Source organism: Pseudophryne corroboree, chromosome 6 (genome assembly GCF_028390025.1).
Source record: "Pseudophryne corroboree isolate aPseCor3 chromosome 6, aPseCor3.hap2, whole genome shotgun sequence".
Lineage (NCBI taxonomy): Eukaryota > Metazoa > Chordata > Amphibia > Anura > Myobatrachidae > Pseudophryne > Pseudophryne corroboree.
In genome coordinates this window covers 349655089-349683067 of record NC_086449.1, presented here as the reverse complement: position 1 = coordinate 349683067, position 27979 = coordinate 349655089, and the positions used below count along the sequence as shown (strand labels likewise).

Sequence of the window (27979 nt, the reverse complement as noted above, 5' to 3'; positions counted from 1 at the left end):
CTGTCCACTGTACTCGTAGTGCCCACAGTAGTAGTGTCCCTTATGTAGACACCATAGTAGTGGTGCCCCTTATGCAATGCCCGCAATAGTAGTGCCCCTTAGGTCCCCAGGAGTGATGCCCCTTATGAAGTGCCCCCTTTACAATGCCCTCATCAGTAGGGCCCCCAGTAGTAACGCCCTTAATGGTAATGCCCCTGTGTAGTATTGCCCCCAGTAGTAATGTTGCCTGTAGTAATGCCCCCAGTCATTTAGCGCCCTAGTAGTTATGCCCCCAGTGGTAATGCCCCTGCAGTTATTACCCCAGTAGTTTACCCCCGACCCCTTTAGTTTAGCCTCCCAGTGGTAATGCCCCCAGTAGTTTGCCTGCTTGTAGTTTAGCCGCCAGTAGTAATGCCCCCCCTGTAGTTTGCCCCATTGTAGTTCAGCCCCTGTAGTTATGCCTCCAGTAGTTTAGCCCCTGTAGTTATGCCCCCAATAGTAATGCCCCCAGTAGTTTGGCCCCTGTAGTTATGCCCCCAGTAGTTTAGCCCCCAAGTAGTAATGCCCCTGTAGTTACGCCGCCAGTAGTAATGCCCTCCTGTAGTTTGCCCCTTTGTTGTTTGCCCACAGTAGCTTGCCCCCTTGTAGCTTGCCCCCTTGTAGCTTGACCCCTTGTAGCTTGCCCCCAGTAGTTTGTCCCCTTGTAGTTGGCCCCCAGTAATAATGTCCCCCAGTAGATGCCCCCCAGGAGTTGGCCCCCAATAGATGACCCCCCCGGTAGTAATGCCCCGGTAGATGCCCCCCCAGTAATAATGCTCCCAGTAGTAACGCCCCCCCCCCCAGTAGTAATGTCCAGCCGTAGTTTGCCCCCAGTAGATGCCCCCGCTGCACTAAGGAAGAAAACCACACTCTCTTGGCGTCCTCTCCTCAGCACTATGAGAGAGACGTCATGACTGACGTCTCTCCCATAGCGCACGCCGCACAGTGACAGTGCCGGAAGCCGGAGCTCAGTACTGAGCTCCTGCCTCCGGCTTTCGGTGAGGAGAGATGGGCGCCCGCTGGTAACAATCTCAGCGGGCGCCCCTCATCTCCCTGTGCGGCGCCGGGGACACATAGGGTTAGAGTCCATCTCTAAATAGAACTGACGGATCGCAGTTCTGCCCCGTTACGGCTCACTTTAACCCCTGCTTACATATGCGATTAGTATTTCAAAGGACTGCTCTTCCGATAAGAGCATGTCCTTCGCGATGTGCCCCGTCCCTGGACTTCTGGGTTTATGACCCTTGAGTCCATCTGTGCATGTGCAGAAGGACGCGGTGGCCGCGGGGCATGCTGGGAGGTATCCGATAAGATCCCTACCACAGTGTGCTGCGGAAAAAAGCCCATAGGCTTCTATAGGGTAATGCCAGCTATAGCTGGTGTTACCCTCTGCATCTGAGCACGGCTTTAGTACATTCAGAATTGCATTTCTGCTTTAATACATCATTAAGTATAAAAAAAAAATGTGTAAAAGTCTCAGAAAACTACAGTTTTCAGAGGTTTACCACAATACATATATCAGAAAAGAGCTGGTGCAGCAGTTATGTGATCCTGTATACCAGTGATAAAATATTCCTGTACATATGTAGGCAATTCTGTCCGAGATATATTGAAATCACATTGCAATACTTGACACATCCTTAATATTTTTAAATAAAACCAATGATGTTTTGTATAAGTTATATTTTAAGTAGCGATGGCAGGCCAACAAAACTGAAATGGTGGATCCTGGATTGATGCATAAAGGTGCTGCTAGCTGACTACGGGGGTAATTCCAAGTTGATCGCAGCAGGAATTTGGTTAGCAGTTGGGCAACACCATGTGCACTGCAGGGGAGGCAGATATAACATGTGCAGAGAGAGAGTTAGATTTGGGTGTGGTGTGTTCAATCTGCAATCTAAATTGCAGTGTAAAAATAAAGCAGCCAGTATTTACCCTGCACAGAAACAAAATAACCCACCCAAATCTAACTCTCTCTGCACATGTTATATCTGCCTCCCCTGCAGTGCACATGGTTTTGCCCAACTGCTAAAAAATTTCCTGCTGCGATCAACTTGGAATTACCCCCTACATTAGGATATATAGTTGGTAAATATTAACGAGCCTGTTTATAAAAGAGCCCTAAGGAATAATGGAGGGAGAGGCACATGTACCATATACTGAACCTCACCAAGAAGGGAATACTGCTAGAAAACCTGAATGTTTAAAAAAGTAAAAACTTAAAATGAGCTTTGCAACTATCTTTCTTAATTCATACAGTTTGGACTATAACTATGAATGCGTGTTTTGCAAACAATATTCTTATTTTTAATTTGTTAGCTGTGCAGCTCAGTAGGTGAACTATGAGTGGTGGGCCCAGGTGCAAAAATACAAGTCCATAATATGCCACACACCAGTGGGTGACAGGGAGAAGCAGCAGACTTGCCTACCCTCCCGCAATTAGCGGGAGGCTCCCGTATTTTGCTTGAGTCCCCCGCTGCCCCGCATATTGAACGGCAGCTCCCGGATTCCCACTGCACCCTCCCTCCCCCTCAGAAAACGGACTGCGCATGAGTTAACTCGGAATGAATGGGGGCGGGGCCTGAACGGGGAGCCGGTGGTAGGACTGTGGGACCTAAAGCTGCGTACTCCCCTGCCCCCAGCAGCATGTCACTCACCGTGCTAACAGAATAGCTTTGTCGTGTGACACCTATCAGAAGGCTGCAGTTTGGAGGAGTCTGTGCGAGCTCCTCCAGGTCCCGGCATCTACTCAGAGCTGCTAGCATAGCCACAGCGGTCCCATTATCCACTTCACGGAAGACCCGCGAATCACTGCATTTTTGGGGGCGGAGCCTAATAGAATGGGGGCTTTGTCCTGACGGTTGAGTTTATATCGGAGTGGGAGAAGGGACCTTCTGACATCCCTAGGGGAGGAGACACGTCACCAGGGGGAGGAGCTACGGGCGAACAGGGTACCCGAAAAGTACGCTCGCCACGCTTCAGGCTCGGTGGCTCGCTCCGCTCCGCTCGCCACCTGATTACTAAAGGTAATAGTTGGTGGCGTGGATAGTAGAGGAACTATCCCGCTGGCATAGCTCCTCCCCCTTATGTCGTGGACCCTCCCCCAGACGGAAAAGGTCCCTTAGCCCACTTGATTCTAGCATCTACCGTCCCTATTACAAGCTAGTCCCCTGTCAGAGGCTTGTTTGCTTAGGCTTACTCTTTCTCACCTCACAGCCCCAAACCCCACCCCCCTCCCTTTCCCATCCGTAGCACCCCTACCCCCACACAGATTTCCCCCTTCCCAATCCACAGCACCCCTGACCCCTTCACATCCACACAGATTCCCCTCTTCTGCTTGCTCTCCTCACAGCTCCAAACTCCCCCCCTTCCCAATCCACAGCACCCCCGACTCCTTCTCATCATAGTTACCGACATTCTGGCTGCTCTCTGCGGGAGAGAGCAGCCAGGTCGGCTCACAGGGCAGGCAGGGGAGGGGGTGGACCGGAGGCGGGATGGGGGCGGGGCAAGGGCGGGTGGGGGTGGAGCAAGGGCGGGGTCACGACAACACCTCATTTAAGCCACGCCCCCGCTCTGTAATGCCGCGATAACCGGCATTACACTGCAGGGGGCGTGGCTATGATAACGCGATTCTTGCTCATCGACTGCCCGGACCGCCCACTTTACACACTAATTTGGCGGACGGGCAGGGTGACCCCCGCGAATCGGGAGACTTGCCTGCTCTTCCGGGGGGCCGGGAGGGTCACCCGATTTTTGGGAGCCTCCCGGCCATTCCGGGAGAGTAGGCAAGTATGCTTCTCATCCACACAGATTCCCCCCTTCTGCTCGCTCTCCTCACAGCTCCAAACTCCCCCCCTTCCCAATCCACAGCAACCCCGACCCCCTTCTCATCCACACAGATTCCCCTCTTCTGCTCGCTCTCCTCACAGCTCCAATCTCCCCCCTTCCCAATCCACAGCAACCCCGACCCCCTTCTCATCCACACAGATTCCCCTCTTCTGCTCGCTCTCCTCACAGCTCCAATCTCCCCCCTTCCCAATCCACAGCAACCCCGACCCCCTTCTCATCCACACAGATTCCCCTCTTCTGCTCGTGCTCTCTCCTCGCAGCTCCAAACTCCCCCCCTTCCCAATCCACAGCACCCCCGACCCCTTCTCATCCACACAGATTCCCCTCTTCTGCTCGCTCTCCTCACAGCTCCAAACTCCCCCCTTCCCAATCCACAGCACCCCCGACCCCCTTCTCATCCACACAGATTCCCCTCTTCTGCTCGTGCTCTCTCCTTACAGCTCCAACTCCCCTCCTTTCCCCCACAGGTTCACCTCTCCTGCTCTCCTTTCTCACATCCTCCTCTCCCATCCACGGGGACTGCTCGCCCCCCCTCACACACACACACACACACACACACACACACACACACACACACACACACACACACACAGAGGTTCCTCTCTCCTGCTCGCTCTTTCCCCAAACCGCTCCAAACTCCCCCCTTCCCCATCTGCGTCACCCTGACCCCCTTTCCCCAACACAGATTCCCATCTGCTGCTTGCTCTGTCTCCTCACAACTCCAAACCCCTCACCACACACACACCTGTCCTGCTCTCTCTCTCTCTTCTTACATCCTTCTCTGCCATCCACGGCACCCCTGAAAACCCCCCCCCCCCTTCCTCTCCACACACATACAAACAGGTCCCCCTTTCCTGCTCATTCTTTCTCCAAACAACTCCAAACTCTCCTACCCCCCCATTCACGGCAAACTGCAGGTGCGATGTAGGAGTAGGACTATTATTTCCTATAAATGGCAACAAAGGGATTGACATTTTATTATTTATTACAAATCCGGACATTAATAAAAAAAACAATACCAGCACCCTACTGAGTAATGTCAATCCTGCAAACTATTGAACAGCAAAGTGTTATACCCCTTTTACACCGACTTGAAATCCAGGGTTATTGCCAGATCAACCTGGGTTGGGCCTCAGTGTAAACAGCCCCCCTCAAAAAATAACCCGGTTCCAGTGACACGGAAATCCAACCCCGGAGACGAACAGGGTTGAACACGGGTAGGACCCATGTTGAGGGGCAGTGTAAACGAGTAACCCGGGTCAGCTGACCGGGGACCCGTTAACAGCAATGGGAGAGCCCATACCTCCCAACCGCAGCATCCTGCGGATGGTCAGAAAGTTGCGGGACAGGGCACACGCAGTCTCCGCTGGTGTCTGCCCTGCTATGCTGGTGACGGGGTGAAGGAGAGTGGATACCGCGCGCATGAGTGTGGCGTCCATTCACTGCACAGAGACGGAGGCTGGGGGCAGCACAGCAGCTGTAAGGATGCTGGGCTTGCCCCCAGTGTAACATAGGCTCCCCGGGGTCCCGATCTGCTGATTTTGGGGGGTATTGGTGGGAAGTGCTGCTGACCACTGAATGGATTTAATTGAATAAAGCCAGTAACACATATTTAGAGCAGACTTGTTGTGCAGGAGAGTCACATTTTTTACCCACTGTCCTGCAAATTGACTTGCAGCTCCTGGATTCCCACTGTCTGCAGGCGGGGCCTCTAGGGGAGTTGTTTAAAGGCCAGCCACTGGCACCGCCATGGGGTTGTGAGTAGCACAGTAGCGCTAGCACACTGTTACGTTCCTGATGCTCAGAACTAGAAAGATGTTGCGAAGTGAGTCCAGAGCACCAGGACGTGACGCTGAAATAGGGAGGGAACGGGAATAGCCCCTAGCACCCTACCTCCGTTGTTTTACCCGTGTGGTCAGTTCACGCCTGAGTGACTATGGTTTCTTGGGCCCACGGCAGCCGCGTTTGAAGGGCGGATTAGGTCTGCCCAACTCCGATGCCCCCAGGTCTTAGAGTGAGACAAAGCGTGAACCGAGACAGGATAATAACAAGGGGACCTCTAACTAAAGCAATCAGAAGCTAGGGGCTACTAACTACCCTAAAACTAAATATATGTGCGGCACGCCGCCAAAGGAAAAGAACAACAAAAGATATCACTGTCCACTCCCCCACACGGCACCGCCGAGTTCCGGGGAGGACAGTGAAAAGCGGAAACCTCCGCAAAAACCACCAATACAAAAAGTACCAAAAGGACTAAGCGGCCTAGGCCGCAACACGCGGCAGAAGCCGCTACTCACGAAACCGGGAGAGAACCCCAACAAACGAGAACCCCCAGATGACTGCAACAGGTTCACTTGAACAGGAAGGATTCCCAGGACCGGCTTCAGAACTCCAGGACTCAGGAGCACAGGGAGCAGGATCGACCAGATACAGCTGACCAGGAACAGACGTTACAAGGCAGGAACAGCATACAGGAAGCTATCACCGGCGTCTGTGCCAGGTAGTGAGGGAGAATATAACAGGGAGCCCTCCAATAGCTGCAGCGAAGCTTAATTAGTAATGTCGTGCAGCTGCCCTGCTGCACGACCAGAGCTAACAGGTGTATTGATTGATAGGAAGCAATGGGGAACGCGGTTCGTCTGTGGCGTCCCCGTTGCTAAGGGTCCGGCGGCTACGCGCGCACGGCGTCCCAGTGTTGCCAGGGACCCGGCGGCTCAGCGCGCACGGCGTCCTGGCGTTGCCAGGGACCCGGCGGCTCAGCGCGCACGGCGTCCTGGCGTTGCTAGGTGCTAGGCGGGCAGGAAGGGAGGTGCGGCGGCCGTGAGCGTTGCTCGGAAGCAGACCGAGCGGCGCCGCGGACCGCGGCACCTAACACACACTAGACGAGACTGTTTCTCGGCAGTGGCGGGAGTGGAAGCAGTGGCCTGCTCTCCCCCGAAGGTGACCTGTTAAAAAAATAAGAATTTACTCACCGGTAATTCTATTTCTCGTAGTCCGTAGTGGATGCTGGGGACTCCGTAAGGACCATGGGGAATAGCGGCTCCGCAGGAGACTGGGCACAACTAAGAAAGAATTAGGACTACCTGGTGTGCACTGGCTCCTCCCTCTATGCCCCTCCTCCAGACCTCAGTTAGGAAACTGTGCCCGGAAGAGCTGACACAATAAGGAAAGGATTTGGAATCCCGAGTAAGACTCATACCAGCCACACCAATCACACCGTACAACTCGTGATACTATACCCAGTGAACAGTATGAATAACAACTGAGCCTCTCAAACAGATGGCTCCAAACAATAACCCTTTAGTTAGGCAAAAACTATATACAAGTATTGCAGACAATCCGCACTTGGGATGGGCGCCCAGCATCCACTACGGACTACGAGAAATAGAATTACCGGTGAGTAAATTCTTATTTTCTCTGACGTCCTAGTGGATGCTGGGGACTCCGTAAGGACCATGGGGATTATACCAAAGCTCCCAAACGGGCGGGAGAGTGCGGATGACTCTGCAGCACCGAATGAGCAAACTCAAGGTCCTCCTCAGCCAGGGTATCAAACTTGTAGAATTTAGCAAATGTGTTTGAACCCGACCAAGTAGCAGCTCGGCAAAGTTGTAAAGCCGAGACCCCTCGGGCAGCCGCCCAAGAAGAGCCCACTTTCCTCGTGGAATGGGCTTTTACAGATTTAGGATGCGGCAGTCCAGCCGCAGAATGTGCAAGTTGAATCGTACTACAGATCCAGCGAGCAATAGACTGCTTTGAAGCAGGAGCACCCAGCTTGTTGGGCGCATACAGGATAAATAGCGAGTCAGTTTTCCTGACTCCAGCCGTCCTGGAAACATAGATTTTCAGGGCCCTGACTACGTCCAGCAACTTGGAATCCTCCAAGTCCTTAGTAGCCGCAGGCACCACAATAGGTTGGTTCAAATGAAAAGCTGATACCACCTTAGGAAGAAATTGGGGACGAGTCCTCAATTCCGCCCTATCCATATGGAAAATCAGATAAGGGCTTTTACATGACAAAGCCGCCAATTCTGACACACGCCTGGCCGAAGCCAAGACCAACAGCATGACCACTTTCCACGTGAGATATTTTAGTTCCACGGTTTTAAGTGGCTCAAACCAATGTGACTTAAGGAAATCCAACACCACGTTGAGATCCCAAGGTGCCACTGGAGGCACAAAAGGGGGCTGAATATGCAGCACTCCTTTAACAAACGTCTGAACTTCAGGCAGTGAAGCCAGTTCTTTTTGGAAAAAAATCGACAGAGCCGAAATCTGGACCTTAATGGAACCTAATTTGAGGCCCATAGTCACCCCTGACTGTAGGAAGTGCAGAAATCGACCCAGCTGAAATTCCTCCGTTGGGGCCCTTCTGGCCTCACACCACGCAACATATTTTCGCCATATGCGGTGATAATGGTTTGCGGTCACCTCCTTCCTAGCTTTAATCAGCGTAGGGATGACTTCCTCCGGAATGCCCTTTTCCTTCAGGATCCGGCGTTCAACCGCCATGCCGTCAAACGCAGTCGCGGTAAGTCTTGGAACAGACAGGATCCCTGCTGCAGCAGGTCCTGTCTGAGCGGCAGAGGCCATGGTTCCTCTGATATAATTTCTTGAAGTTCTGGGTACCAAGCTCTTCTTGGCCAATCCGGAACAATGATTATAGTTCTTACTCTTCTCCTTCTTATTATCCTCAGTACCTTGGGTATGAGAGGAAGAGGAGGGAACACATAAACCGACTGGTACACCCACGGTGTCACTAAAGCGTCCACAGCTATCACCTGAGGGTCCCTTGACCTGGCGCAATATCTTTTTAGCTTTTTGTTGAGGCGGGACGCCATCATGTCCACCTGTGGCCTTTCCCACCGGTGTACAACCATTTGGAAGACTTCTGGATAAGGTCCCCACTCTCCCGGGTGGAGGTCGTGTCTGCTGAGAAAGTCTGCTTCCCAGTTGTCCACTCCGGGAATGAACACTGCTGACAGTGCTAACACATGATTTTCCGCCCATCGGAGAATCCTTGTGGCTTCTGCCATCGCCATCCTGCTTCTTGTGCCGCCCTGTCGGTTTACATGGGCGACCGCCGTGATGTTGTCTGACTGGATCAGCACCGGCTGGTGTTGAAGCAGGGGTCTTGCCTGACTTAGGGCATTGTAAATGGCCCTTAGTTCCAGAATATTTATGTGTAGGGAAGTCTCCTGACTCGACCATTGTCCCTGGAAGTTTCTTCCCTATGTGACTGCCCCCCAACCTCGAAGGCTGGCATCCGTGGTCACCAGGATCCAGTCCTGTATGCCGAATCTGCGGCCCTCTAGAAGATGAGCACTCTGCAGCCACCACAGCAGCGACACCCTGGCCCTTGGAGACAGGGTTATCAGCCGATGCATCTGAAGATGCGATCCGGACCACTTGTCCAACAGATCCCACTGAAAGATCCTTGCATGGAACCTTCCGAATGGAATTGCTTCGTAAGAAGCCACCATCTTTCCCAGGATTCGCGTGCAGTGGTGCACCGACACCTGTTTTGGTTTTAGGAGGTCTCTGACTAGAGATGACAACTCCTTGGCCTTCTCCTCCGGGAGAAACACTTTTTTCTGTTCTGTGTCCAGAACCATCCCCAGGAACAGTAGACGCGTTGTAGGAACCAGCTGCGACTTTGGAATATTCAGGATCCAGCCGTGCTGTTGTAGCACTTCCCGAGCTAGTGCTACTCCGATCAATAACTGTTCCCTGGACCTCGCCTTTATAAGGAGATCGTCCAAGTACGGGATAATTAAAACTCCATTTTTCCGAAGTAGTATCATCATTTCGGCCATTACCTTGGTAAATACCCTCGGTGCCGTGGACAGACCAAACGGCAACGTCTGGAATTGGTAATGACAGTCCTGTACCACAAATCTGAGGTACTCCTGGTGAGGAGGGTAAATGGGGACATGCAGGTAAGCATCCTTGATGTCCAGTGAAACCATGTAATCCCCCTCGTCCAGGCTTGCAATCACCGCCCTGAGCGATTCCATCTTGAACTTGAACCTTCTTATATAAGTGTTCAAGGATTTTAAATTTAAAATGGGTCTCACCGAACCGTCCGGTTTCGGTACCACAAACATTGTGGAATAGTAACCCCGTCCTTGTTGAAGGAGGGGTACCTTGATTATCACCTGCTGAGAATACAGCTTGTGAATCGCCTCCAGCACTGCCTCCCTGTCCGGGGGAGCTGTCGGCAAGGCAGATTTGAGGAAACGGCGAGGGGGAGACGTCTCGAATTCCAGCTTGTACCCCTGAGATACTACTTGCAGAATCCAGGGATCCACCCGTGAGCGAGCCCACTGGTCGCTGAAGTTCTTGAGACGGGCCCCCACCGTACCTGGCTCCGTCTGTGGAGCCCCAGCGTCATGCGGTGGACTTAGAGGAAGCGGGGGAGGACTTTTGTTCCTAGGAACTGGCTGTATGTTGCAGCTTTTTCCCTCTACCTCTGCCTCTGGGCAGAAAGGACGCGCCTCTAACCCGCTTGCCTTTCTGGGGCCGAAAGGACTGTACCTGATAATACGGTGCTTTCTTTGGCTATGAGGGAACATGGGGTAAAAATGCTGACTTCTCAGCTGTCGCTGTGGAAACGAGGTCCGAGAGACCATCCCCAAACAACTCCTCACCCTTGTTAGGCAAAACTTCCATGTGCCTTTTAGAATCTGTATCTCCTGTCCACTGCCGAGTCCACAATCCTCTCCTGGCAGAAATGGACATTGCGTTTATTTTAGATGCCAGCCGGCAAATATCCCTATGTGCATCTCTCATGTATAAGACAGCGTCTTTAATATGCTCTACGGTTAGCAATATAGTGTCCCTGTCTAGGGTATTAATGTTTCTCTGACGTCCTAAGTGGATGCTGAGACTCCGTAAGGACCATGGGGAATAGCGGCTCCGCAGGAGACTGGGCACAACTAAAGAAAGCTTTAGGACTACCTGGTGTGCACTGGCTCCTCCCACTATGACCCTCCTCCAGACCTCTGTTAGAATCTTGTGCCCGGCTGAGCTGGATGCACACTAGGGGCTCTCCTGAGCTCCTAGAAAGAAAGTATATTTTAGGTTTTTTATTTTACAGTGAGATCTGCTGGCAACAGACTCACTGCAGCGAGGGACTAAGGGGAGAAGAAGCGAACCTACCTAACTGGTGGTAGCTTGGGCTTCTTAGGCTACTGGACACCATTAGCTCCAGAGGGATCGACCACAGGACCCGACCTCGATGTTCGGTCCCGGATCCGCGCCGCCGGCCCCCTTACAGAGCCAGAAGCAAGAAGTGTTCCGGAAAATCGGCGGCAGAAGACTTCTGTCTTCAACAAGGTAGCGCACAGCACTGCAGCTGTGCGTCATTGCTCCTCATGCACACCTCACACTCCGGTCACTGATGGGTGCAGGGCGCTGGGGGGGGGGGGCGCCCTGAGGGCAATATAATACACCTTGGCTGGCAAATCATCACAATATATAGTCCCAGGGCTATATATGTGATAAATTACCCCTGCCAGAATCCATGAAAAAAGCGGGAGAAAAGTCAGCCGAAAAAGGGGCGGGGCTATCTCCCTCAGCACACTGGCGCCATTGTTTCTTCACAGTGCAGCTGGAAGACAGCTCCCCAGGCTCTCCCCTGTAGTTTTCAGGCTCAAAGGGTTAAAAAGAGAGGGGGGGGGGCACTAAATTTAGGCGCAATGTGTGTATACAAGCAGCTATTGGGGGAAAAATCACTCAGTTATAGTGTTAATCCCTGCATTATATAGCGCTCTGGTGTGTGCTGGCATACTCTCTCTCTGTCTCCCCAAAGGACTTTGTGGGGTCCTGTCCTCAGTCAGAGCATTCCCTGTGTGTGTGCGGTGTGTCGGTACGGCTGTGTCGACATGTTGGTTGAGGAAGGTTACGTGGAGGCGGAGCAGAGGCCGATAAATGGGATGTCGCCCCCTGTGGGGCCGACACCAGAGTGGATGGATAGGTGGAAGGTATTAACCGACAATGTCAACTCCTTACATAAAAGGCTGGATGACGTAACAGCTGTGGGACAGCCGGCTTCTCAGCCCGCGCCTGCCCAGGCGTCTCAAAGGCCATCAGGGGCTCAAAAAACGCCCGTTACCTCAGATGGCAGACACAGATGTCGGCACGGAGTCTGACTCCAGTGTCGACGAGGTTGAGACATATACACAATCCACTAGGAACATCCGTTGCATGATCTCGGCAATAAAAAATGTGTAACACATTTCTGACATGAACCCAAGTACCACATAAAAGGGGTTTTATGTTTGGGGAGAAAAAGCAGCCAGTGTTTTGTTCCCCCATCAGATGAGTGAATGAAGTGTGTAAAGAGCGTGGGTTCCCCCGATAAGAAAATGGTAATTTCTAAAAAGTTACTGCTGGCGTACACTTTCCCGCCAGAGGATAGGTCACGTTGGGAGATATCCCCTAGGGTGGATAAGGCGCTCACACGTTTGTCAAAAAAGGTGGCACTGCCGTCTGGGGATACGGCCACTTTGAAGGAGCCTGCTGATAAAAAGCAGGAGGCTATCCTGAAGTCTGTATATACACACTCAGGTACTATACTGAGACCTGCATTTGCCTCAGCATAAATAGTGCTGCTGCAGCGTGGTCTGATACCCTGTCAGATAATATTAATACCCTAGACAGGGATAATATTTTGCTAACATAGAGCATATTAAAGACGTCGTCTTATATATGAAGGATGCACAGAGGGATATTTGCCGGCTGGCATCCAGAATTAATGCAATGTCCATTCTGCCAGGAGGGTATTAGAGACCCGGCAGTGGACAGGTGATGCTGCCTTTAAAAGGCACATGGAGATTCTGCCTTATAAGGGTGAGGAATTGTTTGGGGATGGTCTCTGGGACCTCGTATCCACAGCAACAGCTGGGAAGAAAAATTTTGACCTCAGGTTTCCTCACAGCCTAAGAAAGCACCGTATTTTCAGGTACAGTCCTTTCGGCTTCAGAAAAGCAAGCGGGTCAAAGGCGCTTCCTCTCTGCACAGAGACAAGGGAAGAAGGAAAAAGCTGCACCAGACAGCCAGTTCCCAGGATCAAAAATCTTCCCCCGCTTCCTCTGAGTCCACCGCATGACGCTGGGGCTCCACAGGTGGAGACAGGTGCGGTGGGGGCGCGTCTCGGGAACTTCAGGGACCAGTGGGCTTGCCCACAGGTGGATCCCTAGGTTCTGCAAGTAGTATCACAGGGATACAGGCTGGAGTTCGAGGCGACTCCCCCTCGCCGTTACCTCACATCAGCCTTGCCTGCTGCCCTCGGAGAAAGGGAGGTAGTACTGGCGGCAATTTACAAGCTGTACTTCCAGCAGGTGAAATCAAGGTACCCCTCCTTCAACAAGGCCGGGGTTACTATTCCAAAATGTTGTGGTACCGAAACCAGACGGTTCGGTGAGACCCATTCTAAAATTGAAATCCTTGAACACTTATATACGAAGGTTCAAGTTCAAAATGGAATCGCTCAGGGCGATTATTGCAAGCCTGGAGAATTTCATGGTATCACTGGACATCAAGGATGCTTACCTGCATGTCCCTATTTACCCTCTTCACCAGGAGTACCTCAAAATTATGGTACAGGATTGTCATTACCAATTCCAGACGTTGCCGTTGGTCTGTCCCCGGCACCGAGGGTATTTACCAAGGTAATGGCCGAAATAATTATCCCGTACTTGGACGATCTCCTTATAAAGGCGAGGTCCAGGGAGCAGTTGTTCGTCGGAGTAGCACTATCTCGGGAAGTGCTACAACAGCACGGCTGGATTCTGAATATTCCAAAGTCGCAGCTGGTTCCTACGACGCGTCTACTGTTCCTGGGTATGGTTCTGGACACAGAACAGGATAAAAAGGGTTTCTCCCGGAGGAGAAGTCCAAGGAGTTGTCGTCTCTAGACAGAGACCTCCTAATACAAATACAGGTGTCGGTGCATCAATGCACGCGAGCCCTGGGAAAGATGGTAGCTTCTTACGAAGAAATTCCATTCGCCAGGTCCCATGCAAGGATCTTCCAGTGGGATCTGTTGGACAAGTGGTCCGGGTCGCATCTTCAGATGCATCGGCGGATAACCCTGTCTCCAAGGGCCAGGGTGTCGCTGTTGTGGTGGCTGCAGAGTGCTCATCTTCTAGGGGGCCGCAGATTCGGCATACAGGACTGGGTCCTGGTGATCACGGATGCCAGCCTTCGAGGCTGGGGGGCAGTCACACAGGGAAGAAACTTTCAAGGACTATGGAAAAGTCAGGAGACTTCCCTACACATAAATATTCTGGAACTAAGGGCCATTTACAATGCCCTAAGTCAGGCTAGACCCCTGCTTCAACACCGGCCGGTGCTGATCCAGTCAAACAACATCACGGTGGTCGCTCATGTAAACCGACAGGGCGGCACAAGAAGCAGGATGGTGATGGCAGAAGCCACAAGGATTCTCCGATGGGCGGAAAATCATGTGTTAGCACTGTCAGCAGTGTTCATTCCCGGAGTGAACAACTGGGAAGCAGACTTTCTCAGCAGACACGACCTCCACCCGGGAGAGTGGGGACTTCATCCAGAAGTCTTCCAAATGATTGTACACCGTTGGGAAAGGCCACAGGTGGACATGATGGCGTCCCGCCTCAACAAAAAGCTGCAAAGATATTGCGCCAGGTCAAGGGACCCTCAGGCGATAGCTGTGGACGCTCTGGTAACACCGTGGGTGTACCAGTCGGTGTATGTGTTCCCTTCTCTGCCTCTCTTACTTAGGGTAATGAGAAAAATAAGAAGGAGAGGAGTAAGAACTATACTCATTGTTCCGGATTGGCCAAGAAGAGCTTGGTACCCAGAACTCCAAAAAATGATCTCAGAGGACCCATGGCCTCTGCCGCTCAGACAGGACCTGCTGCAGCAGGGGGCCTGTCTGTTCCAAGACGTACCGCGGCTGCGTTTGACGGCATGGCGGTTGAACGCCGGATCCTAAAGGAAAAGGGCATTCCGGAGGAAGTTATCCCTACGCTAATTAAAGCTAGGAAAGAAGTGAACGCAAACCATTATCACCGCATATGGCGGAAATATGTTGCGTGCTGTGAGGCCAGGAAGGCCCAAAGGAGGAATTTCAGCTAGGTCGATTTCTGCACTTCCTACAGTCAGGGGTGACTATGGGCCTAAAATTGGGTTCCATTAAGGTCCAGATTTCGGCTCTATCGATTTTCTTCCAAAATAGAACTGGCTTCACTGCCTGAAGTTCAGACTTTTGTTAAGGGAGTGCTGCATAGTCAGCCCCCGTTTGTGCCTCCAGTGGCACCGTGGGATCTCAACGTGGTGTTGGATTTCCTGAAGTCGCATTGGGTTGAGCCACTTAAATCCGTGGAGCTACAATACCTCACGTGGAAAGTGGTCATGCTGTTGGCCTTGGCGTCGGCCAGGCGTGTATCAGAATTGGCGGCTTTGTCATGCAAAAGCCCTTATCTGATTTTTTATATGGATAAGGCGGAATTGAGGACTCGTTCCCAATTCCTTCCTAAGGTGGTATCAGTTTTTCATGTGAACCAACCTATTGTGGTGCCTGCGGCTACTTGGGACTTGGAGGATTCCAAGTTACTGGACGTAGTCAGGGCCCTGAAAAATATATGTTTCCAGGACGGCTGGAGTCAGGAAAACTGACTCGCTATTTATCCTGTATGCACCCAACAAGCTGGGTGCTCCTGCTTCTAAGCAGACTATTGCTCGCTGGATCTGTAGCACGATTCAACTTGCACATTCTGCGGCTGGACTGCCGCACCCTAAATCTGTAAAAGCCCATTCCACGAGGAAAGTGGGCTCTTCTTGGGCGGCTGCCCGAGGGGTCTCGGCTTTACAAATTTGCCGAGCTGTTACTTGGTCGGGTTCAAACATTTTTGCAAGAGTCTTCAAGTTTGATACCCTGGCTGAGGAGGACCTAGAGTTTGCTCATTCGGTGCTGCAGAGTCATCCGCACTCTCCCGCCCGTTTGGGAGCTTTGGTATAATCCCCATGGTCCTTACGGAGTCCCAGCATCCACTTAGGACGTCAGAGAAAATAAGATTTTACTCACCGGTAAATCTATTTCTCGTAGTCCGTAGTGGATGCTGGGCGCCCATCCCAAGTGCGGATTGTCTGCAATACTTGTTTATAGTTATTGCCTAACTAAAGGGTTATTGTTGAGCCATCTGTTGAGAGGCTCAGTTATATTTCATACTGTTAACTGGGTATAGTATCACGAGTTATACGGTGTGATTGGTGTGGCTGGTATGAGTCTTACCCGGGATTCAAAATCCTTCCTTATTGTGTCAGCTCTTCCGGGCACAGTATCCTAACTGAGGTCTGGAGGAGGGTCATAGTGGGAGGAGCCAGTGCACACCAGGTAGTCCTAAAGCTTTCTTTAGTTATGCCCAGTCTCCTGCGGAGCCGCTATTCCCCATGGTCCTTACGGAGTCCCAGCATCCACTACGGACTACGAGAAATAGATTTACCGGTGAGTAAAATCTTATTTTTCCGACAGGGAATCTGACCACGCAGCTACAGCACTGCACATCCATGCTGAAGCAATAGCCGGTCTCAGTATAATTCCTGAGTGTGTATATACAGACTTCAGGATAGCCTCCTGCTTTCTATCCGCAGGCTCCTTTAGGGCGGCCGGAGACGGTAGTGCCACCTTTTTTGACAGACGTGTGAGCGCTTTATCCACCCTAGGGGATGTCTCCCAACGTGACCTGTCCTCTGGCGGGAAAGGGTACGCCATTAGTAACTTTTTAGAAATTACCAGTTTCTTATCGGGGGAAGCCCACGCTTCTTCACACACTTCATTTAATTCATCAGATGGGGGAAAAACCACTGGTAGCTTTTTCTCCCCAAACATAATACCCTTTTTTGTGGTACCTGGGGTAATATCAGAAATGTGCAACACATTTTTTCATTGCCGTAATCATATAACGAGTGGCTCTATTGGAATGTACACTAGTCTCATCGTCGTCGACACTGGAGTCAGTATCCGTGTCGACATCTGTGTCTGCCATCTGAGGTAGTGGGCGTTTTAGAGCCCCTGATGGCTTTTGAGACGCCTGGGCAGGCACGGGCTGAGAAGCCGGCTGTCCCACATCTGCTATGTCGTCAAACCTTTTATGTAAGGAGTTGACACTGTCGCGTAATTCCTTCCACATGTCCATCCATTCAGGTGTCGACCCCGCAGGGGGTGACATCACATTTATCGGCACCTGCGCCGCCTCCACATAAGCCTCCTCATCAAACATGTCGACACAGCCGTACCGACACACCGCACACACACAGGGAATGCTCTGACTGAGGACAGGACCCCACAAAGTCCTTTGGGGAGACAGAGGGAGAGTATGCCAGCACACACCAGAGCGCTATATAATGCAGGGATACACACTACACACAGTGATTTTTCCCCTATAGCTGCTATAATACACAGTTTGCGCCTAAATTTAGTGCCCCCCCTCTCTTTTGAGCCTGGAAACTTCAGGGGAGAGCCTTGGGAGCGTCCTTCCAGCGGAGCTGTGAGAGGAAATGGCGCCAGTGTGCTGAGGGAGATAGCCCCGCCCCCTTCTCGGCGGACTTCTCCCGCTTTTTTCAGGATATTTTTGGCAGGGGATTTTACACATATATAGTCTTACTGACTATATTATGTGTTTTTTTGCCAAGCTAAGGTACTCTTATTGCAGCCCAGGGCGCCCCCCCCCCCAGCGCCCATCAGTGACCGGAGTGTGCGGTGTGCATGGCGCACAGCTGCAGTGCTGTGCGCTACCTTAATGAAGACCGGAGTCTTCAGCCGCCGATTTCCTGGACGTTCTTCTTGCTTCTGGCTCTGCAAGGGGGACGGCGGCGCGGCTCCGGGACCGGACGACCGAGGCTGGGCCTGTGTTCGATCCCTCTGGAGCTAATGGTGTCCAGTAGCCTAAGAAGCCCAAGCTAGCTGCAAGCAGGTAGGTTTGCTTCTTCTCCCCTCAGTCCCTCGTAGCAGTGAGTCTGTTGCCAGCAGATCTCACTGAAAATAAAAAACCTAAATATACTTTCTTTTCTAAGAGCTCAGGAGAGCCCCTAGTGTGCAACCAGCTCGGCCGGGCACAAAATTCTAACTGAGGTCTGGAGGAGGGGCATAGAGGGAGGAGCCAGTGCACACCAGGTAGTCCTAATTCTTTCTTAGTTGTGCCCAGTCTCCTGCGGAGCTGCTATTCCCCATGGTCCTTACGGAGTCCCCAGCATCCACTAGGACGTCAGAGAAAACAAATTTAAGAACATCAAAGCTTAAACTTTAAAGTAGTCACTTGGGCCGTATTAATGTCTGACACGTGTATGTGTGTCACATATACTGTATGTGTTACGATGATGTAGGTGTGATGTCAGTATGTATCTCTGCTGTGTAATGTAGCTGTGATGTCAGTGTGTACCATGTCCTGCGCTTTGTACTTTAGTTTTCATCTGCCACTGCAGGACACACCCCTGAGTGACAATAGATACGCCCATAGGTGGAGATAAACATGCCCCTTGGGTGGAATGTGACACGCCCCCTCAATGGCACACAATTTATAATCTCCCTGAAACTACTTTTCAAAAGTAGGCAAGTATGAGAAGCAGTGGATGGCAGAGAAAGAGACACAGTGACAGGAAAAGGTAGTAGGTTACAGGAGTACAATCGCACAGTCCTGTGGAGGATGTACCCTGGTGGGGGTGGGTATTGAAAGAAAAGTGCGCTACAGCACAGACTCTAGTCTTCCTTTCTAATAGGGATTCCTCATGACCTATCGCAAGATGGCCACCAAGATCACTACTCAGCATGTGCAGGGGCCAGACTGTGTAGTGAGATAGTGGGAGATAGTAGTCTCCTACTTAGCGCCTATAAGAGCTGGTTAAAACCTGCCATAATGCTGTTCCCCTGAACCGCTCAAGCTCCGCCCCCTCACCAGTGTACATGTAACAGTGAGTGATTCACTGGTGTGTGCCTGTATAACTCTGCAATATCAACACCAGAACACAGTGGCCTCTGCCCTGTCTGTGAGAAGGGTCCCAACTACCAGTGCTTTCCTCAGTTCAGCACTCGTCAAGCAGGCTCTGATAGTACCAATTACGCCGCCCATGAGCTGCTTTTAATTCATAGGCTGTGATTCAGGAAGAATTCACAGCACTCTATGAACACGAGGCAGTACATGGCTGTGGTCATCAGCACTGACAGGCGCAGGACTTCTCTATTAGTCTGGCTTAGATGGCAGACTGATGCTGCTGCACACATACATGGTCAACCCTGCCTCTCTGAGGTAAGGGACAGGTTACTTAGGCTTCGCTGGGCCAGTCATCCGACTTTGCTCAAAATGGTTGGGCGGTAGCCCAAGAAAAAACTCATTGCTAGTCTGGGCAGTAGTGAGCCCCTTAGACCTACTTGCTACACCAATAGTAGTTCAGTCGCTGGTGCAGTTCATGAAAGGGGTACCATGGGTACCAGAAAAGCTTCTGTATATATAAATTCCAAATCACTTTTAGGGGGAAATTCACTAATGAGCATTGATGGTGATGTGCTGCAGGAATGATATAGATATGCATGTAATGGAGATACATTGCAACATCAGTGATTATACCTTGTAATCTCACACTTTGGTGAAACATTTTAAATGATGGACAGGAAGACCTGATAGTGTCAGAATATCCTGTTATTATCAATGAAGTGCGGTGAGGTCAATGGCTGGGGAGGCACTGGCTAGTATCAGAGCCAGATTTATTCCATATACCACCCTATATAATATAGTCCATCCCATCTGCAAGCATCACAGCAATGGGCAGCAATCACAGGGCCTAATTCAGTAGCAGTTGTAAAACTGCTATAATCGCTGACGGACGTTTTTCAGCCATCTGTGCATGCGCAAAGTCCACAGCGCATGTGGACTTTCACATTTGCGATCGCATACCGGAAAGGATGCAATCTCAATTTAAGTGACAGGCGGTGGGTGTGTTCAGTGGGTGGCGACGCAGCATTGGGGGGAGGAGAGAAGGAAACGAAGGCATGTTTTGGCGATTTTCGGGGCGGCCCAATGACATCGCCTGCATTTCCTGCGGTAAGAAACATGGCGGTGGTGCGCAGAGGGCTTCCACAAACTGCCAAATTCTGCGATGCGATGGTAGTTGATTTGCAATCGCATCGCTTGGGGGCAATTAGCATGCTGGGCTGCCTTGCACTGTGCTGGGCGGCCCTCAGAATGTGAGTGTAAGCAGTAGCAGTTTTGCTTTGGTATGGGGTAACATAGGGTAACACATGGCATGGGGGGCAGAGATTAACACATGACATAGGGGGCACAGGGTAATGCATGGTACATGGGGGCACAAGTTAATACATTGCACCGGGGACACAGGGTGACACATGGCACGGGGGGGGGGGGGGGGTCAAAGGATAATACATGACCCAGGCTAACATAGGGTAACACATGGCAAGGAGAGCACAGGGGGGCACAGGTTAACACATGGCTTAGGGGGCACAGGGTAACACATGGCATAAGGGGGAATACATGGTACAGGGGGGGCACTGTATGGAGTGAGAGGAGGAGGGGAAGGATGGGCAGAGTACCTGATGGTAGCCGGCTGCTGGGTTACACCATGCACTGCAGGAGTACTGGGAGCACATACTGCTGTGTCAGCTCCCAGTGGTTCCTCAGCTGCTGCTCCTGGGTCCTCGGCTGCTGCTGCTCCTGGGTCCTCTGCTGCTGTTTCTGGGTTCTCCCCCACTGACAACAGTGCTGGGCTGTTCCCAGGGCTGGCTCTTCCATCGACAGCATGAGAAGGGGGCGGGGAGCACAGGGGGAGAGAGGCTGCTGTGACTATGCAGCCAGGCAGGGAAGTGAGAGCACAGGTCACGCACGCTCCTGAGGCAGATCTGATAGAGCCTCACAGGCTCTGTTTTCTATGCAGCATTATTGGCTGCAGCACGGACCAGTCCCCAGCTCCAGGCACAGTCTGACATATGGAGAGGAGGCAGAGCTGCTTACTGCCTCCTCCCCCTGCAGAAATTATGACAATTAGTAGAATACTACAAAGAAGATATATGTAAGTTATTAATATCTTGTTTGCATTATTCTATTAATTGTTATAGTCAAAACTTTGGAGTAGTATGACAGGGAAGGCACTGCCTCCCCTAACTGCACGTCCCTGGTTATTATGCTGTTTTCATGTTCTACTGTCCCATACTGCATGCATAAATATTCCACTCACTGCATGCTGCGTTGTACGCCGGAGTGCTGACAGCTGGGCCCAGGTACTGGCGGGGGGCGGGGGGCATGGCCAATGCAGCGAGGTTTGGCCAGCCTCCCTCCTTATTTAATGTTAAATATTAGTAATTGTGTGGCAGATGGGTGCAGGTTGCAGGTGGCGCGCAGGTGAGATCACACCCGCACATCATGCAGCATGCAGGGAGAGGGAGTAGTGACTGCTGCAGCAGCTGCCTCTCTCCCCAGTGCAGCACACAGACAGCAGCGTGTGCTGGGCTGGGGAGAGAGGCTGCTGCTGCAGCAGTCACTCCTCCCTCTCTCTCTCCGCTCTTAGTGCCTCTGCCTACAATGGGGGTGGGGCAGCAGGACCTGGGCCCCTCCGGGCGCTTCCAACAGGCTCGGGTAAAGAGTCTCCGCCCGCTCCTCTTGGCACCACTAGTTGTACGCACTGACCCAATTCGTATGATTGGTTTTCATGACTGTTTTCATTATCAGTCATACTTACTGGCTTTCCAGCTGCCCCGTCTGAGAATGGGCAGATAGGTCGGCACAACAGGGGGCATGGCGTCATCATAGGTGGTCAGTGCAGCAGCGTGGATGCATGATCGTGTTATCGTGGCCCTGTTCCCCACTATTCAATGCCCAGATTATTGTTAGTATAAAGTGGGGGGGCAGGGCTACAATGACGTAATTCAATCCGTGGACTGCTCCACCTTCATGGATGGCTACAGGAGTTGCCAGCGGCTGCTGGGGGTGCGGGCTATGGAGCCGGCTCCAGGAGACTTGGCAACTTTTCCTGGCAGCTGGAAGTGCCACCCTATTTTCAGGAGCCTCCCGGCCATTCCAGGAGTGTAGGCAAGTATGTATCAGTAAGCACTTGATCCAGCCTTATCCCTGCTACAATAGATAACTCTGAAAACAAGTATTTATACTTTGACACACCCCCTAACTAATTTTTGCCCACATTGCCATCTATTGTGCCCCTTCGGCCACAAGTGGGAATATGACTCGGTTGCCTACAACTTAACATTACATAAAGTTTAATGCGAGTGGCTTTTGAGAAGAGCAAAACACACAAGATCCATCCTCAAAACTGATTTGGGTTCAAGTTTCCATCATCCTCCAAGGCCAAGGGTCATAGTAAGAATTACCTGTTGTTGATGGCCAATGGTTTGTTCTTATCAGTGGGTGAGATTTTATCTTGTAGAAAAAGAAATTGAGCAGCCATGATCTGGGAAACAGTGACAGCTATCATGAGGACTATTCCCAGCCTGCAACAAGAAATACAGACAGCTATAAAAACTTATACCAAACCAAAACACATGCCTTGGATTTATGCTAAGCACCTCAGATTTACTGTATGTTATATTGCATTGTTTTTTAGAATTATTCTGATTAGCAGTGTTTAGTATATAGAGTGTGCATCTCCATTTTCTCTTTTTTCTATACCAAGCCGAAATACCAAAGAAGTATGCTATGAAGAATAAAAAGTGAACAACAGTGGTATGATTCTTATTTTTTTTATCTTGCTTGGATAAAATGCCTTATCTTGAAAGCTATAATGGTATAATTTTTTGTTCTGTATTAAATGTATAATTTTAATATTATAGGTTTTTATATATCATTTCAGAGTATTTTGTGTTTATATTTTTATATTCAACACATAGTTATCCATCATGGCACATTTGTCATACGTCCTAGAGGATGCTGGGGTCCACTTCATGACCAGGGGGTATAGACTTTTCAATGGGTGTGAACTGGCTCCTCCCTCGATGCCCCTCCTCCAGACCCCAGTTTTAGAAATGTGCCCAGGCAGACTGGATGCACTCTGAGGAGCTCTACTGAGTTTCTCTGAAAAGACTTATGTTAGGTTTTTTATTTTCAGGGAGAACTGCTGGCAACAGACTCCCTGCTTCGTGGGACTGAGGGGGCAGAAGTAGGAACCAATTTCCTGAAGAGTTTCATGGCTCTGCTTCTGGCTGACAGGACACCATTAGCTCCTGAAGGGTACTGAATGCTAGCCGTGTCTAGATGCTCACTCCCACAGCACGCCGTCACCCCCCTCACAGAGCCAGGAGTCAGAAGACAGGCGAGTAGAAGAAGACAGATCTTCTATCAAGAAAAGTGACGGCTGAGGTACAGCGCGGCTGGCGGGAGGGCAGCCCTCCATTGCTGCCCACACACACGGGCACTGCAGGGTGCAGGGCGCGCGGGGGGGGGGCGCCCTGGGCATCAAAAACACCTCTATAAACTGGCAAAAAGGGGGCATAAGATGCCCAGGCACACAGCCCTACCCCCGCCAGTAAAAATATTATAAAGAGTTTCTGAGGTAAAAAGGGCGGAGCTTCTTCCTCAGGCAGCCAGCACACTGCTCAGTGCCATTTTCTCTCTCCTCAGGCTGCAGAGACATCGCTGGTCCTCCTTCACTTCTGACTACAAGTATCAGGGTGCAAAATGGGGGGGATAAGCGAATTTGGTGCTTTACAAGTGTGTTTTACTGTGTAAAAAGCGCTGCATGTCAGTGGGCATGCTGTGTTCACAGGCATTAGATACTGGCGCTGGGGTTGTGAACTGGCTGCTCCTAATCTGTGTCCCTCTGACAGATTTTACTGTGGGTCTGTTCCCTATAAGTCCCAGTGTGTCTGTGTGTGTGTTGTACACGTGTGTAAGACATGTCAGAGGCAGGGAGTTCCTCCCCGGAGGAAACCATTTTAGGGACACAGAAGTGTAATGTGGTGGTGCTGCCGGCACACCAAGAGCCTGCATGGGTGAAAGAAATACGTGATAGTATGCATCATATCAATAGGAGATTAGATAAGTCTGAATCTCATTCTGAGTGCTGGAGAAAATCTGTGGAGGATGTGATTTTTCAGGGCTCTGTTCTTCCGTCCGCAGGTGACCCCTCTGGGTCACATAAGAGACCATTTGCAAATATTGTGAACACTGATTCTTGTGTCGATAATAGTGACTCCAGAGAAATAGAACATAAATTGGAAAAAAATATACAATATATGATTGTGGCTATAAGGGAAGTTCTGGAAGTCACGGAAGCCACTCCTGTACCTCAGGAGAAGGCTTATTTCTATAAAGAAAAGAAATCTAAGGTCACTTTACCTCCTTCCCATGAGCTTAATACACTCTTTGAAGGGATGTGGGTGAATCCCGAAAATACATTTTGTATTCCCAAGAGAATTCAGATAGCTTATCCTTTCCCGGTGGAGGACAGAAAAAAATGGGAGTCACCCCCTGTGTTAGACAGTGCACTGTCCAGGTTGACAAAGAAGGTAATTCTCCCTGCACCTGGCACGGCTTCACTAAAAGAGCCAGCAGACCGAAAGATGGAAACTACATTGAAATCCATTTATGTTGCCAATGGTACGCTGCTCAGGCCCACAATTGCTTGCGCGTGGGTGAGTCGCTTTATTGAAAATTGGTCAGAAAGCGTGTCATCAGAAATTGACACGATTGATAAAGATGAGATACTCCTTAAGTTAGGGAATATCAAAGATGCTGCCGCATACATGCTAGAAGCGATGAAAGATATTGGACTCTTGAGTTCACAAGCCGCTACCATGGCAGTATCGGCTCGGCTGGCGTTGTGGATTCGCCAGTGGAACGCGGATGCAGATTCCAAAAGAAATATGGAGGCTCTCCCATATAAAGGTGAGGCCTTATTTGGAGATGGACTGGATGCGTTAGTCTCGGCGGCTACCGCAGGTAAGTCAACATTTTTGCCCTCTGCGCCTGCACTGGCAAAAAAGACATATCACCCGCACATGCAGTCCTTTCGGTCCAATAAATACAAAAAAGTGAGAGGTTCCCTCTTCTTTGCGGGTAGGGGAAAGGGAAAGAAGTCCACAGCAGCTTCAGGTTCCCAGGAGCAGAAGTCTACCCCTACTTCTGCCAAATCTTTAGCATAACGCTGGGGCTCCTTTGCGGGAGGCCGCTCGGGTGGGGGCACGTCTCAAACTGTTCAGCCAAGGTTGGATTCTGTCTGGCCTGAATCCCTGGGTGTTGCAAATAGTGTCCCAGGCATACAAGCTGGAGTTTCAAGACGTTCCCCCATGCCGATTTTTCAAATCGATCTTGCCAGCTTCTCTTCCAGAAAGGGAAGCAGTAACAGCGGCAATCCAAAAATTATAGTCCTGGTACCTTTGTCACAACAAGGGGAGGGGTTTTATTCAAGCCTTTTTGTAGTTCCGAAGCCGGACGGCTCGGTCAGACCGATCCTAAACCTGAAAAATCTGAATCTCTACTTGAAACGATTCAAGTTCAAAATGGAATCACTGAGGGCAGTGATTTCCAGTCTGGAGGAGAGAGACTACATGGTGTCTGTAGACATAAAAGATGCTTACCTGCATGTTCCCATTTATCCTCCTCACCAGGCTTATCTGAGATTCGCGGTTCAGGATTGCCATTAAATTCCAGACGTTACCTTTCGGTCTCTCCACGGCGCCGAGGGTATTCACCAAGGTGATGGCGGAGATGATAATTCTCCAGCGTCAAAAAGGAGTCAATATAATTCCTTATCTAGACGATCTCCTGATAAAGGCGAGATCCAGGGAGCAGTTGTTACAAAACATCACACTCTCCCTGTCAACAACACGGTTGGATCATAAATTATCCAAAGTCACAGTTGGAACCGACGACAAGATTGTCTTTTCTCGGGATGATTCTGGACACAGAAGTTCAGAGAGTATTTCTTCCGGGGGGAAAAGGCTCTGGAAATCCAGAAAATGGTAAAACAGATATTGAAACCATCGAGTGTGTCGATCCATAAGTGCATTCGGTTGTTGGGGAAGATGGTGGCGGCCTACGAGGCCATACAGTTTGGCAGGTTCCATACCAGGGTATACCAGTGGGACCTGTTGGACAAGTGGTCGGGATCCCACCTACACATGCACCGGAAGATAATCCTGTCGTCAAAGGCCAGGATTTCGCTCTTGTGGTGGCTACACAGTCCTCACCTACTAGAGGAATGCAGGTTCGGGATTCAGGACTAGCTCCTGGTAACCACGGATGCAAGTCTCCAAGGCTGGGAAGCTGTCACTCAGGGAGAAAGCTTCCAGGGAAAATAAGTCAGGAAGCCTGCCTTCACATAAACGTGCTGGAATTGAGAGCCATTTACAACGGCCTTCAACAAGCGGTACATCTTCTTCAAGATCATCCCGTGCAGATCCAGTCGGACAATGTAACAGCAGTCGCGTACATAAACAGGAAGGGTGGAACGAAAAGCAGAGCGGCAATGGCAGAGGTGACGAAGATCCTCCTCTGGGCAGAAAGACATGTAAAGGCTCTGTCGGCAATTTTCATTCTGGGAGTAGACAACTCGGAAGCAGACTTCCTCAGCAGACACGATCTCCATCCAGGAGAGTGGGGCCTACACCAAGAAGTCTTCACAGAGGTGACAAGTCTTTGGGGAGTTCCTCAAGTAGACATGATGGCATCTCGTCTCAACAAGAAGCTTCAGAAATATTGTTTCAGGTCGAGAGACCCTCAAGCAATAGCAGTCGATGCGCTGGTGGCCCAGTGGGTGTTCCGGTCGGTGTATGTCTTCCCTCCACTTCCACTGATCCCAAAAGTGCTCAGGATCATAAGAAGAACAAGAGTTCGAGCAATCTTCATTGCCCCAGACTGGCCAAGGAGGGCTTGGTACCCAGATCTTCAGGAGTTGCCCATAGAAGATCCTCAGTCTCTTCCTCTTCGCGAGGACCTGTTGCAGCAGGGGCCATGCGTGTATCAAGACTTACCGCGGCTACGTTTGACAGCATGGCTGTTGAGCGCCGGATCCTAGCCCGAAAGGGTATTCCCAAGGAAGTCATCCCCACCCTTATTCAGGCCAGGAAAGGAGTAACGTCGAAACATTACCACCGTATTTGGAGAAAATATGTGTCTTGGTGTGAATCCAAGAAGGCTCCTAAGGAAGAGTTTGAGTTGGGACGTTTTCTCCATTTTCTGCAGGCTGGTGTGGAGGCGGGCCTACGATTGGGATCAATCAAGGTCTAGATTTCGGCCTTGTCAGTGTTCTTCCAAAAACAATTGGCCTCTCTTCCAGAGGTTCAGACCTTCGTGAAAGGGGTTCTGCACATCTAGCCTCCATTTGTGCCTCCAGTGGCACCATGGGACCTTAACGTGGTGTTGCAGTTCCTTCAATCAGATTGGTTTGAGCCTCTACAAGAGATAGAGTTGAAGTTTCTCACTTGGAAAGTGGTGATGCTTTTGGCATTGGCATCCGCCCGTACCTGATCTTCCATGAAGATAGGGCAGAGTTGAGGACTCGTCAACATTTTCTTCCGAAGGTGGTTTCATCTTTCCACATAAACCAACCTATTGTGGTACCAGTAGTTACTGACACGTTCACTGAGTCAAAGTCTCTAGATGTGGTTAGGGCTTTGAAGATTTATGTCGCTAGAACAGCTCGAATACGGAAAACAGTCTTTGTTTGTCCTGTATGCTCCCAACAAGATTGGGTGTCCTGCTACCAAGCAGACTATTGCGCGTTGGATGAGAAGTACGATTCAGCACGCTCATACTATGGCTGGATTGCCGTTACCGACGTCGGTGAAGGCCCATTCCACTAGGAAGGTGGGCTCATCCTGGGCGGCTGCCCGGGGGGTCTCGGCATTGCAACTTTGCCAAGCAGCTACTTGGTCGGGGTCAAACACATTTGCTAAATTCTACAAGTTTATGATGAAAAATTATGATCACGGATGCGCTAACTATGAATAGCAGCCTATGAGAAAAAATGGTGCCTCACAAATTCACCACGATAATCACAACAAATAACAAAAATACTTTTTCTCACACTGGCGCATATCACTTAAATATTTGAAAAAAGAGTCCTTACTCCAATAGACTTTAAGAATGGGAAAAATCCAAAATCCCTTTTG

General features: G+C 50.7%; 1 protein-coding gene across 1 annotated transcript in view; it reads right to left on the bottom strand.

Annotated features, from left to right (window-relative positions):
* The window catches only part of LOC134934568 (stimulated by retinoic acid gene 6 protein-like), a 140630-nt gene that overhangs the window by 19558 nt on the left and 93093 nt on the right, over positions 1-27979 (bottom strand). The window contains exon 17 of the mRNA XM_063929980.1: positions 22241-22360. Within this exon, the coding sequence (XP_063786050.1) occupies positions 22241-22360 (120 nt within the window). The remainder of the gene's footprint in view (positions 1-22240; positions 22361-27979) is intronic.